The 14,358-nt window shown below is 41.3% G+C and overlaps 1 protein-coding gene and 1 pseudogene across 1 annotated transcript in view; one reads left to right on the top strand and one right to left on the bottom strand.

Annotated features, from left to right (window-relative positions):
• Positions 1-14,358, bottom strand: part of ODAD2 (outer dynein arm docking complex subunit 2) — a 158,828-nt gene that overhangs the window by 85,949 nt on the left and 58,521 nt on the right. Inside the window, exons 10-14 of the mRNA XM_068987709.1 lie at positions 9,604-9,750; positions 8,969-9,178; positions 3,436-3,678; positions 2,753-2,863; positions 81-235 (exon numbers count right to left, since the gene is read on the bottom strand). Of these exons, the coding sequence (XP_068843810.1) occupies positions 81-235; positions 2,753-2,863; positions 3,436-3,678; positions 8,969-9,178; positions 9,604-9,750 (866 nt within the window). The remainder of the gene's footprint in view (positions 1-80; positions 236-2,752; positions 2,864-3,435; positions 3,679-8,968; positions 9,179-9,603; positions 9,751-14,358) is intronic.
• Positions 4,393-4,971, top strand: LOC138091712 (large ribosomal subunit protein uL6 pseudogene; annotated as a pseudogene).

Here is a 14,358-nt window from a genome sequence, read left to right as displayed (position 1 = left end):
TTTATTAAAATAGCATTAAAATGGAAGGATGTGTTTTGATGGCCATAGCTTAATACAAAACACTGAATGCCTTCCCTTACTTGGTCACGTTCTCTTTGCTGATGGAACATTTCCATATGGCCCCTGTGACAGCGGCCAACCGCTCTTTGTTGTCAGTGTTGTTGAGGAGGGAGGCCAGGGGTTTAAGTCCTCCATGCAGCCTCACCAGGTCGCGGGTTTCCTCGTCTTCCGCACACTACACAAAAAGCCAAGTCAGACGCTGTCATGGTCAAGGTTTATCAAACTTTCAGTGACTGATAAAGAGGCTGCCAATCTAGTTGCCACGAAACTACTTTTTAAAGAGTGTCATTTTCTGAAGGAGCCTTCAAGTAAGACATAATTCTAGTCTATACTGACCACTATCTGACAGTGTCTCTCTTCCTTTACATGGTTTTGGGAATATTAGCAGTGTTTATATGCTGGGTTAACCTCCCAAGCCAGTTCTGGGGTAATCTGGGCTTCTACCAAGACAGAGGCAAGGTCAGTGAAGAACCTAGAAAACCACATGCATGGCTGGAGAATTTCTGCAGTGACGTAACCCACAGCCTTGGGAAAACACAGTAGAGAAGACAGATGAGGGAAGGGAGTTCTGCCAGATCTTTAATAACCCCCAAAGTGAGGAATTTCCCCAACAGAGGCTAGAGCAGCGGGTGGTAGGGACAGCAACCGACATTTTATTCATACATGTTTATCCGTATGTTTGTGTTATCCTTTGAAATAACAGTAAGACTGCGTAGTGAAAAGTGAAAGTGAAGTTGCTCAGTCGTGTCTGACTCTCTGCGACCCCATGGGGTGTAGCCTACCAGGCTCCTCTGTCCGTGGGATTCTCCAGGCAAGAGTACTGGAGTGGGTTGCCGTTTCCTTCTCCAGGAGATCTTCCCAACCCAGGGATCAAACCTGGGTCTCCTGCGTTGCGGGCAGACGCCTTACCATCTGAGCCACCGGGGAAGACTGCATAGCTGTTCCCAACTCATGATGCTTCCCAATTTATAAAGCCAAACGATGACAAATGTAGCAGAGATTTGATATTCTAAGCATACAGTTGGTCTCTAAGGTTTTAGGCTGCATGTTATGTACCATATATGCCAGGTACAACCCATGGAAGGGCTTGAAGGGCATTATGCTAAATAAAGTAAGTCAGAGAAAGATAAATACTGTATGCTGTTGCTTATATGTGGAACCTAAAAAATACAACAAACGTGAATATAACATAAAAGAAGCAGACTCACAGATCTAGAGACCAGCCTAGTGGTTACAGTCGGGGAGAGGGGCATGGGGGTGAGTGATGGGGAGGGACAAGGTACTGTGGACGAGACAGGATTAAGGATGCACTGTACCACATGGGAGTACAGCCAAGATTCTGCAATAACTGTGCATGCTAGTCGCTTAAGTCATGTCCAACTGTTTGCGACCCTATAGCTTGCAGCCCGCCAGGCTCCTCTGTCCGTGGGATTTCCCAGGCAAGAATACTGGAGTGGGCCATTAGGCCCTCCGTGAGAGGATCTTCCCGAACAAGGGATCAAACTTGCGTCTCTTACATCTTCTGCATTTGCAGGTGGGTTCTTTATCACTACTGTCACCTGGAAAGCTCTGTGATAACTGTATATGGAAAGTAACCCTTAAAATTACATAAAAACTAAAAATATAAACGTTTGATATATCCCTGCTATGTGTGAGCTGTTTCCTCTCACAACTCAGACGTTGAGGGCCTCACCCCCCTATGTCAGAATGTGATGAAGGTAGTTACAGTTATATGAGATCACGGAGGTGGGCTTGCATCCAGAGTGCCAGGTGTCCTTATAAGAAGAGGACATCAGGCCACAGAGGAAGACATGTGAAGACAGAGGGACGAGGGCAGGGGAATGTGAAGATGTCCGTCCACAAGCCAAGGAGAGATTTCCCAGAAGGAAACAATCCTGCTGACACCTCCCCTGAGACTTCCAGCTTCCAGAACTGTGAAGAAACCTCCTTTCTTGTCACTGAACCACCCACCGTGCATGGCAACCCACTCCAGCATCTTTGCCTGGAGACTTTCCATGGACAGAGGAGCCTGGTGGGCTACAGTCCATATGGTCACAAAGAGTTGGACACGACTGAGCGACTAACACTTTCACTCATGTACAGTTATGGCAACTCCAGAAAACTAACACAACCCTTCACTGACATGAACCTTCCTCTGACTCCATCTTTCTGGCTCATTCTCTCACTTTGCACATTTAAAATATGTTGTTCTAGGAAATCTACTCTGATTAGGCAGAAACTGGTGCTGCTTGTAGCCAGCCAGAGACGAATCTGTCAAGGCCAGCTCTCCGTCCCCTTTACCATTCTAATCTGGTGTTTTGGTATACTATGGAACTTGTAACTCACAAAGAGTTAATGTAGATTTTAAAAAGCAATAAATAGAAAGATAAAATTAATAGAAAGGTAAAACAGGAATACACACACTCATTCATCTATTGCATCTTGGTGGGAGATGTATTTCCCAAAACTATTGTGTTTGAATAGGACATATGAAAGGCAACACAGAGGCACCATGTACATATATCTGGCTATTTTACACAAAGCACATCATAATAGAATAGTAGTTCTCAAACCTATGTGTGCATCAAAATCCCTAGGGGTTCTTATATATGTAGATTCCTGAATCCCACCCCCAGGCAATGGGACCTCGTGAAACACCACCTTAAACTCCACGCAGGAGAGCCCACTGTACCTGGTAGATGGCCATGGCGCAATGCTCCTGCAGCTGTTCGTTTTCACTGTTCAGGTTCTTTACCAGATTTTCAATTATCCTTTCAGCTTTGATTGCAGCTCGGTAATTTTCCTAGGAAAATAAACTGCAATAGTTATACAACGCTTAAATAGGCATAAATGTGTCTATTCACATTTGTTAATAACAACACTGAACAAACTTTCTTAATAAACACCATAGTCTGAGGTTAACATACTGATGTAACAGTAAGAGAATTTAGTCAACATTTAAAAAAATATATCATCCAGGTACCAATGTAATTCCTTCCCTGGTACCTTCCCTGGTGGCTTAGTCAGTAAAGAATCTGCCTGCAATGCAGGAGACCTCGGTTCAATCACTAGGTCAGGAAGATCCCCTAGAGTAGGAAATGACAACTCACTCCAGTATTTTTGCCTGGAGAATTTCATCAACATAGGAGCCTCGCAGGCCACAGTCTATGGGGTCACAAAGAGTTAGACATGACTGAGCAACTAACACCATTGTAATTAATTTTCTATCTGATTCGAAAATCTCTTGCTTTTCTAAAAGAATGGTGACTTCTTAAAAAAAAATTCCTTAGTGGTTATGATAACTTCACAAATTATTTTTCCATTAAAGGAAGTCAAGGTAAATTAGAGCACAGTGGGCAGAGCTAGCCTGTGTACCTCTGAGGCACATTCCTGCAACGTCCCCACCACCGGGATAAGCATGTTTTCATGAGAAGTCTTCAGGAGCCGAGCCAGCAAAGGGATGCCTCCTGCTTTACGAATGGCCTCTTTGTTCGCATAGCTCTTGCTGCAGCTCCACAGTGCCAGCGCCCCACAGCGGGCCACCTCCACGTCTCGGGTCTCATACAGGCTGGACTGAGCAGGTTCTGCAGAATGCTTCCCACAGTCAAGCAGAGCAACCTACGAGGGCAGATCAGTACAACACAGACGGGGATCTTTAAACCAATCACAATAGCCAGGACCTGGCAGCAACCCAACTGTCCACCAACAGAGGAACGGATAAAGAAGATGTGGTGCACCTCTGTGATGGAATATTACTCAGCCATGAAAGGAATGGAATTGGGTCATTTGTAGAGACCTGGATGGACTGAGAGACTGTTACACAGAGTGAATTAAGTCAGAACGAGAAAGACAAATATCATGCCTATATTTACACATATATGTGGGTATATGCGTTAGAAAAATGGCATAGGTGATCTTATTTGCAAAGCAGAAACAGAGACACAGATGTAGAGAACAAATGTATGGATACCAAGGGGAAGGGGTTGGTGGAATGAATTGGGAGACTGGGACTGATATATATATATATATATATACACACACAGACACACACACTATCGATACTATGTACATAAAATAGATAATTAATGAGAACCTATTGTATAGCACAGGGAACTCTACTTAGGGCTCTATGGTGACCTAAATGTGAAGGAAATCCAAAAATAGAGGGGATATATATATATATATAGATAGATAGATAGATAGATAGATAGCTGATTTTCTTTGCTGTACAGTAGAAACTAATACAACATTGTAAAGCACCTATATTCCAATAAAAATTAAGTTAAAAAAATAAAATACTATTTGGCTCTCTTTGCTGCATCTACTGCAAGAATGAAGACCATTCTCAGCAATCAGACTGTCGACATCCCAGAAAATGTCGACATTAACTTGAAGGGACGGACAGTTATTGTGAAGGGCCCCAGAGGCACCCTGCGGAGGGACTTCAATCACATCAATGCAGAACTCAGTCTCCTTGGAAAGAAAAAGAAGAGGCTCCGTGTTGACAAATCGTGGGGAAACAGAAAGGAACTGGCCACTGTTCGCACAATCTGTAGTCACGTACAGAACATGATCAAGGGTGTTACACTGGGCTTCCATTACAAGATGAGGTCGGTGTATGCCCACTTCCCCATCAACGTTGTTATTCAGGAGAATGGTTCTCTTGTGGAAATCCAAAGTTTTTTGGGTGAAAAATACATATGCAGGGTTCGAATGAGGCCAGGGGTTGCCTGTTCAGTATCTCAAGCCCAGAAAGATGAGTTGATTCTTGAAGAAAATGACATTGAACTTGTGTCAAATTCAGCTGCTTTGATTCAGCAAGCCACCACAGTTAAAAACAAGGATATCAGAAAATTTTTGGATGGTATCTATGTTTCTGAAAAAGGAACAGTTCAGCAGGCTGATGAATAAGAAGATCTCAGTGATCCTGCTGCAGAAACAAGATAGCAGATGGTTCTATGGACTCAGTTGTGATCTTTTAAAGAGACAATAAAAACTCTTGATTTGAAAAAAATAAAATAAAATAAAATACTATTTGAAAAAAGAAAAAAGACAACCCATCCTGCAATCACCTCAGGGCTGCTACTAAGCTCACCTCCCTCAAAAATAAGAGTCCTTTAAGAAATTAACTTTCAGCAGTCAAAAGAACACACAGAACCTTCAAAACAACGTCCTTCAGATTTGGGAGCTTTTATATTTCCTTCCCACATGAAATTTAATCCCCCCAAGATAGCATTTTCTTAATATGGCTCTAACGTCTAACGAGGAAGATTTGCAAACCACATCCTGATTCCTGGTATCTCAGAAAGTAGGCTCCCTAGAGCCGTGAGAACTTTACAGAGAGAACTGAAAAGTTCTCTGGCCTGTACACGCCTAAAACCATGAGGCCTTTCTAGAGGACACAGCCATCACCCTGAACTTTCGAAACCTACTGGACCAAGTGCACAGCTGTCAGGACCCTCTTTCCTCTCTGCAGTAACTAGTCACCGAAGCCCTCAAGGAAGAGGCAAGGTACGTGCACACAGCGGGGTGTCAGGCTGCCCACGAAGGACAGGGTGTGAAGCCAGTCACCCTGAGCCGTCTTTATCCCCCGCATGTCTCCTCCATTCCTCTCTCACCAGAGACCAAATTCCATGGATACTGCCCACTTAATTTTGTCTGCCTTTTAGAAGGGAGCAGCAGACAATTCCTAATTGCACTGATTCCTACTTCCACTGATTCCTAATTCCAAGATCACAGAGAGAGGACACTGCCTTTAATTAGTGCTGACTCATGGTCTAACTGGACTTCTCAGGTGGCTCAGTGGTGAAGAATCTGCCTACCAGTGCAGGAGATGCAGGACTCTCGGATTTGATTCCTGGCTCAGGAAGATCCCCTAGAGAAGGAAATGGCACCTGACTCCAGTATTCTTGGGGGGATAATCCCATGAACAGAGGAGCCTGACAGGCTATAGTCCACGGGGTGCCAAAAAGTCAACTGAGCACACATACACAAGCCCATGGTCTACACAGCACGTGGTCTCCACCCAAGAACAAGGGTGGAGACTATTTAGTGGCTCTCAGGTAACTTCTGGGCACAGGACAGCAGGAAGATGGGCTTGATCACAGGGAGAACTTTCTAAAAGGACCTGCCCATTGGTTACTCTAACTGTACCAAGTCCAGTCTCCACAGCTTACTGGATAAGACTGTGTGTGATCCCCATGGTCCTCCACCTTCATCTCTCACTGCTCAGCCCATCTCATCCTGGGCCTGGCCCTCTTACACCACCTACTTTCCAAGCACACAGTGTTGTTTGCCAGCTCCAGGCTTTACCAGCACAGCTCCATCTTTAAACGCTTTTCCCTGCGTCTCCCTAACACATACCTGTTCACCTTTCAAGATGCAAGTGACATCTCCTCTCTTTAGTCTCTCTTTTTAAAATTTATTTAACAAATTTTCTATCTTTATTAATTAATTTAAATGTTTAAAATTTTTATTGAAGTATAGTTGATTTACAATGTTTTATTATTTTCAGTTGTACAACATTCACTATTTCTATATACTCCATTTAAAGCTATATATCAGTTCTGATGAGATGGATGAAACTGGAGCCGATTATACAGAGTGAAGTAAGCCAGAAAGAAAAACACCAATACAGTATACTAACACATATATATGGAATTTAGAAAGATGGCAATGACGACCCTGTATGCAAGACAGGAAAAAAGACACAGCTGTGTATAACGGACTTTTGGACTCAGAGAGAGAGGGAGAGGGCGGGATGATTTGGGAGAATGGCATTCTATCATGTATACTATCATGTAAGAATTGAATCGCCAGTCTATGTCTGACGCAGGATACAGCATGATTGGGGCTGGTGCATGGGGATCACCCACAGAGAAGTTATGGGGAGGGAGGTGGGAGGGGGTTTCATGTTTGGGAACACATGTAAGAATTAAAGATTTTAAAATTTAATTAAAAAAAAAAAACTGTCAAAAAAAAAATAAATAAATAAAATAAAATAAAATAAAATTTCCTATTAAAAAAAAATAATAAATAAATAAATTTTAAAAAAAACCTATAAAAAAAAAAGCTATATATTTAGAATTAAAATTGAATAGATGTCATTATTTTGATTAGGTGACTGCAACTGTCCAAACTCCAGTCTACAACACACATTGCATAAGATGCCCATAAAAACATTTTATTGTTGTATCATTCTTATGAAGCAGTTTTGGTGGACAGTCACACCAGCCTACCACATGATTCATTATTTAAGCAGAATAATGATAATCACAGTAATAATTCCCTTTCTCTCCAACATTTTATTATGAAAATTTTCAAATATTCATGAAGGCTGAAATATTCATGTGGCAACATCCACACATCCATCCCCTAGGTTCTATAATTACCATTCTTCCACATCTGTTTCATTACATAGCTATCTATTCATCTATCTATCCAGCCACAAGTCCATCTTATTTTTGAGGCAAATAACTCTAAGCTTTAGTGCTCTACAGATTACAAGTGACTATACAGCATCTCTTCCAGGAAATCTCTGAACATGTTTCACCATACATATTCACATGGAATCTGCATTGATTCAATAGATATTTCTTAACTGTTAATGTGTGTGAGGTCCTAGGTAAGGTGCTGAGGATGACACTGAGATAAATAAGACATGTCTGTCATCTTCAAGAAACTTAAAGTAGGAAAGCGGTGATGTCATCGGTGTGATAAATGCTGTGGGAGCGACTCAAGACACAGTGAGAATGAAAACGCACTTCCATACTGCTGCACTTTATAAATATCCCTCCTGATGGGGCAGGGACCCTGAGCCAGCTTCTTTCTTCCAGGTGACAGTTACTGAAATAATCATGTTTTCTGATTATACATGTAATATAACAAACTGGCCAGTGTAGGATAGTAGGGAGGAAATTTGGTAGTCATTTCAGAGAGAACCCCTTAGGAAAAATTTTGTGTATTTCAAGTGATTTTTCTATACTTGTTAGCTAAGGTCTTTAAAAATTGGGATCATGGATATCATTAGTTTTTAATCCTGTGATGATTTTATATAATATTAAACATATATTTGGGGTTTCCCTGGTGACTCAGATGGTAAAGAATCTGCCTGCAATGCAGGAGACCCAGGTTCAATTCCTGGGTCAGGAAGATCCCAGAGAAGGAAATGGCAACCCACTCCCATATTCTTTCCTGGGAAATTCCTCTGTTCGAGGGGTCTGGCGAGCTACAGTCCATGGGGTCACAAAGAGTTGGACATGACTGAGTGATTAACACTTTCACTTTCACACATACATTTATTCCATGTTACTAAATAAACTTCTAAAATACAATACTGACAGCTGACAATGGATACTTCTTATGGATGTGTCACTTACAGTTTTACTAATCTCATCCTGTAAAACATGTTGTTTTCAGTTCTCACTTCTGTAAGTAACAGTAGGATGAGTGCCGTTCTGTCTCTGTGGGGGCAATTATCTCTATCTCCTCATAGGATGTGGGTCTCCAGACGGTGTCCCACTGCAGAGGGCTTCATCCATTGTCACCCTCTTTTTTTCAAACTGCTTATTTCATATCGGACTATAGCTGATGAACAATGTTGTGGCAGTCTCAGACTGAGTGAAGTCAGTCACCACCCTCTCGCCGCCACTGCCCCCCGCCATATGAATGTATCCCCACCTGTGTGATAGGTGAAAATGACATCTATTTTTAAAAATTCATTATTTCTTTGAAAAATTAGATTGAACATGCTTTTTTGGCTGCTTGCCAATGTACATACACAAAAATAATTTTCAAGGGCGTGTTACACAAGAAAAAGATTCCCAGAACACAGCCAGGTGTTACTGAGTGTCCAGGAGGAGCAGGGAAGGACAGGGGATGCCCGCCCCCGTGAGTGGCACCTACTCACCAGCTTGGTGATGCCTCCATGGCGTCTTACCACCCGCCGGGCTCTCCTAAACTTGGCAACATTCGCAATTGTCTCAGCCACCAAGCATTTCAGACTCTTATGTGGAGAATCAAGTATATTAACCATAACTGGTAAGCCCCCAAGGTCAACAATATTACGTCTGATTTGAGGATTATGACTGATTTCCTTCAGGATTTTTAATGAACCAATCTAAATGAGAAGAAAAAGTTACAGATGAATGGGTGCTTAATGCAGAACCAGTGCTATATTTTTTAAAAATTCCAAGTCTACCTAAAATCCTTCCCCAATTAAGTTTTTTAAGGGAACTGTTTATTCCCAGGTGTTATACATACACATCCCCCGATTCCCTGCATTTTCCTGCAGTTAAATAAACAAACATTCATCATTTAAGAAGCATAAGCTAACGGAAAGAAGCCAAAAAGACAAGGAAGAAAAACAGAGAGTCGACAAAGGTAGCTAATTGTAGTAGAAGTGAGTTATCAGTAAAAATTAAAGACCAGCAACAAGCAACAGGAAGGGCAGATGCCCAGCACTGAGAAGAGAAACACGTGAAGAGACACATGAGAAGCACATGTGTATCAAGGCTCCTCGTCCACTGTGATCAAGACACTCACCTTACATTTAGCTTCATCTGTCTCAAGTAAATTTATTAAAACTTCAAGGCCTCCAACATCCCTGATCGCCAACTGGCAGGTCTCTTGTGCTAAGTTAAAATCCTTCATTGAACACAATGCAATCACAGTAGCCGTCTGATTTCCTCCCTGCAAAGACCCAAGGCCACAGAAAGGTTAAATAAGATCATGCTCTCATAGAAATTTACTAGATGTTGACGAATCCATGAACTGGGAAGTGTGTATTCCCATACATAGCATGTTTCGTTTTTAAAATTCTCTGAGTAGGTTATAATTTGTTAAATGGATCATGCTGAGCTAAAGCACAAGAAAGCTGTCCAGGGTGTCATAAAACATTATTCCAATTAAGAGTCAACCATGTTAAGGTGGTCTGTCTGCTTTAAACAGCTACAACATCAGGTGGAATTATGATATTAAATAGAGTCAGGGGCAAGCCTTGAGAGAGATTCTGAGGAAGGTGAGGTTTACGTGGGGTTTACAGGCAGTCCCTGAACTGTGTGTGCTACAGTGCAAACTGTGTCTGAAAATTATTCTTACAGATGTACACAGAATGGTCTAGAACATAGAAAACGTGAAGAAAGCAAACTGCCTGGTAGGCAGCACAGTGATCCATGTGGGATAGAGAATAAGCAGGGTGAGGCTGTGAGGCTGGGAAAGAGGAAGCGATTCCACTAAAACCTGGGAACCAATGGGTGGACTGAAGGAGAGAAAAAGATCGTTTCACTGTCATGAATGAAATGCTGGCCGAATAACATGCAAATCAACGTCTGTTTAGCTAATCACCACATGTAAAGAGCAGTGGGGAACAGCGTCTTCAAAAAATCCAAGAGATATAGAAATTTTTTAATGATGATCAGTGAATCAGGCCTGCTAGGAAATTAAATTAGAATTCATTGCTGAAATTAAGTAACATCCACTGATCATTAATGCTTTGAAAAATTTTTAAGAACATAGCATATATTACTTCTACATACATATATTACTGCTACTGCTATTGAGAGTGGCTGCTAAATAAGAGATCCTAGAATAGTTAATAAGACAGAAAAGCAACACTTCTAACGGAGCCAAGAAAAAGCTATTTTATGCAAAAGGTGTTCATAAGACAGCCTTGGGTTTCTATGTCAAAACACAGTAGCAATGGCCTAAATACATATTTTTCTTTTCTTGAGGGAAGACATCTTCAAATTATGTTTACTATCATTTGCTAGTCATGGCTTTACATTGCTATATTATATATATATGTATTATATGTGTAGGTAGATAGACTTAGCACACAAAAAAATGGAAATTATACTCAAGCTTCTCACCTTCATAGCATGCAAATACACGCATGCCAATCCTCCTATAAATTCAACACAATATGTTTATAACTAAAGTGGGGTCTGTAGAGAGTGAGCATCAAAAGGTGAAGATAGAAATGTTTAGGCTTCAGAGACTCTGCTTGCTCCCTTCCAGAATATTCCCTCCACATCTCTAAAAGTGCTCTGAACAACATTTCTGCTTTTCCTTCTAATTTTCCCTCTGGGTCATCTAAGCTGTCTTTTATATTCAAGATTAAGTTTAGAATGACAAGAGCCTTAATTTTTTCACTTACATTTAAAATAATAAGTTTTGTTCTTAGAGCTTTTAGCATCTTTTTCTCAGTAACAAGAGAAATTTTAATGCCACCAATTTTCACACAGCTGGTTTTAAAACATAAAGCACTGTGTCTTCTATCATTACTGTCAGTATCATGGACCCCCTGTTTGGGACACAGGACACCACACACCAGTTCCTCTGGTGCCTCTCTTAGAAAAAGGTATATATTTTGTAAACCATAAGAGAGAATCTAAATACTAACCGTAATTAACTAAGGAAAATAACATAGAAAAAAGAAAAGCAAAGAAGAGAAACAACTCATTAAACAAGGCTCTTTTTCTGAATTTAAATGGTGAAAAGGAGGCAGAAAGTTCCTCCCAGGCACCTGCAGGAACAGAGCTGGGTTCTTAAAGGTTGGACAATGGAAGCTGAGAGCCTCAGATCAAGAGGATTCTTCAGGCAGTGGCTTCAGACAGCGCAAGCAGGAGTCTGAGCAGGAAGCAAGTAGTTGTCCAACAACGTGTCCTGCCCCAGTCAGGCCAGGAAAGCCCTTCCCACCAGGTCCAACTCCGTAAAGAAGAATTTCTGTCCTGCTATTCCCAGTCATACATGATGGGGAATCTTCCTGACTCCCTATTCCTGTCTAGTTTCTTTGGTAGCAGTTCTCTGCTTAGACATTCAGCACCAGCTTGGCTTCCTCTTTCAAGTTCTTTTCATTTTTCTCTTGTAGAGTATTTCCACCTTTTGAGTTTTACTTCATTATTTACACTATAACGGATGACATAAACTTTTAAAAGTCATGTAACTGCAGCTGATGCCCAAAACATAAGATCTTGTATTTTGCTGAACTATCTTTAGGCCAATTTTGAAACCAAATGATGGAAAATATACATTTATCATTAAGAAGTTAGATCTTTATAGAAAAAAATTTTTTTCTGTAAATCATCAGCTTTTTTGAAAATCTGGAAACATATTCATAGGCTTGAGGGATTTTTTTAGAACAGTTTTTTATGAGGGAAAGTTAGTTTTTCCACATTTCAGGATTTACTTCTACTCTTGTCACTGACCACATTCCCCAAAGGATTATAAATCTTTCAGAATGAATACCAGCAGATGGGAGCCAAAATATTCAATGTACAGAGCCACAAACGTTAGCCAATTGCTATTCTTTAAATACCAGCTATGTTGAAGGATTTTCAAATGTCCATTCTACTTTGACCAGATGCCGTAAACATCTTACTGAAGAGAAGTAGTACAAATATGCTCCTTTTAAATTAAATCTCCCCGAGAATGTAATTAGTTGCCAATACTTATTTTCACGTTTTATCACAGATTTACGTTTGTGAGGCTTTTTAAGAGCTGGAGAAAAACATAGTGAAGTATTATTTTACTAGCTTCTGAAAGGGTTTTGAAGAATGCTTCCAATAAGCTTTTCCATGTCTTGAATTAATGCAATTTCTTTGCTAGTTGTCCTCTTTCCCCTCCTGCTTCTTAAACATCTCCAACTTCTGCCAGCCTTCAGATATTTACAGTTCATGCTCCTTTCCATGCCCAGCAGGCCCTCATGCGTGGTTGCAATCATGCTTCAAACACAATGAGACTGGATGAATGTTGCTTCTCGCTTTTCTCAAAATTTCTTCTTAAAAGATGAATAGAGGATTTTTAAAAAACAATGATAATGATAATGTTTTCCTGGACTTAAATAAAATTTCTGAAGTAAGTATTACCCCATCCAGTATAGAGTAATATCCTCCCTTACTGTCGATAAAGAAGCAATACACATTGTCTAAGTTGAGATGAAGAATGTATTCAGGAATAAAACAGAGAGAAAGCTGCCTGAAATCACTTTTGTATTCTTTCATTCAACAAATTTGCTTACTATTTACTTAGCTACTTGCCAAGTCTGATGCCAGGCCCTGGAGACATCCTGGGAAACAAAAACAGACTTGGGCTCTGCTTTTATGGAGCTCACAGTTTAGTAGAGAAGAACAATTTTAATTTTCTAAAGTCCATCCCAGTAAACGGAAACTTTAAGTCTGAGCAGTGCCTAAGGGAGAGGGGCACAGGGCCAGGGAAACCCACAGCGGGGAGGCTTCAACTGGGCCAAGGGGGCATCAGGGAAGGTTCCCCTGAGGAAAGAATGCCTGGGCTGAGGTCTGGACAGAAAGCAGGCTCAGGTGATTCATCAGGCGCTGTAACGGCTTCAAGTAACCCAGTTCAGGAAAGGATGCCAGAGTGGGCAGATGGGACTGTGATGGCAGACACGCTCACAGGGTCATCCCTCCTGGTGTCCTGTGAGACTCAGGGAGACAGCAGGGTGGGCAGGGGTGGCACGGGGAGCAGAGGTCCCTCTGTTCCCGTCTCCACCGTCCACAATCAGAGGGCGGCGGGTAAGACCTGGTGTGGTGACGCAACCATCACAACCATCCAACTGGCTTCCAAGGTCCTCAGCAGTTTTTCCTCCAAACATGCCACTCACCGAGCGAGAGCCACGACCCCTGCCAACGACTGTTTATTAATGATGACAGGGGGGCAGGCACCCAGCGCGGGGCTTGGCTCAGGGACACTTTTCGTCTCTCAGGAGCAGAAATGGTCGAGAGTCAGAGCCCCAAGTGAGTGGCACAGAACCACATAAGCTGAGGTAGTAAAACATATTGCTTTGCCTTCTGTTTATTTGAAGACTGATTTTATGCTGAGATTCGGCACTCTTAAATCTGGGCTGCAAGAGATGAGACTCAAAAGGGAACTGCAAGGAAAAAGAGAAAATACTGTTCCAGAAGAAAAAAGAAATTAGGCTCAGACTGTTGGATTGCAGGCTTGCTAAGAATTTTATTTTATTTTTTTGGTCAGGAATGGTCAAGGAACAATGCAAGGATTCCCTATGCATTCTTTTTAAATCACCATGGAACATTTACAGAAATTGATGATTTACTGGAATGTTACGGCAATGAGGAAAAGTCTGTAGGAAATGTAACAGTCTTTCTAGAAAGATTCACAAGAATGAACTGAATAATTATGGTAATTAATAACAGTAGCTCAGTAAAGTGATTGGATACAAAGGAAATATTCAAAAATGAGTAGCTGAGAATAACAAATCAAAATATGTAATCTGAAAAAAGTTCCCATGCCAGTATTGGCAAAATAATAGTAGTAAAAATA

Source organism: Capricornis sumatraensis, chromosome 15, assembly GCF_032405125.1.
Source record: "Capricornis sumatraensis isolate serow.1 chromosome 15, serow.2, whole genome shotgun sequence".
NCBI classification, from domain to species: Eukaryota; Metazoa; Chordata; class Mammalia; order Artiodactyla; family Bovidae; genus Capricornis; species Capricornis sumatraensis.
The sequence above is the reverse complement of the archived record's forward strand: the minus strand, read 5'-3'. Positions and strand labels throughout refer to the sequence as shown.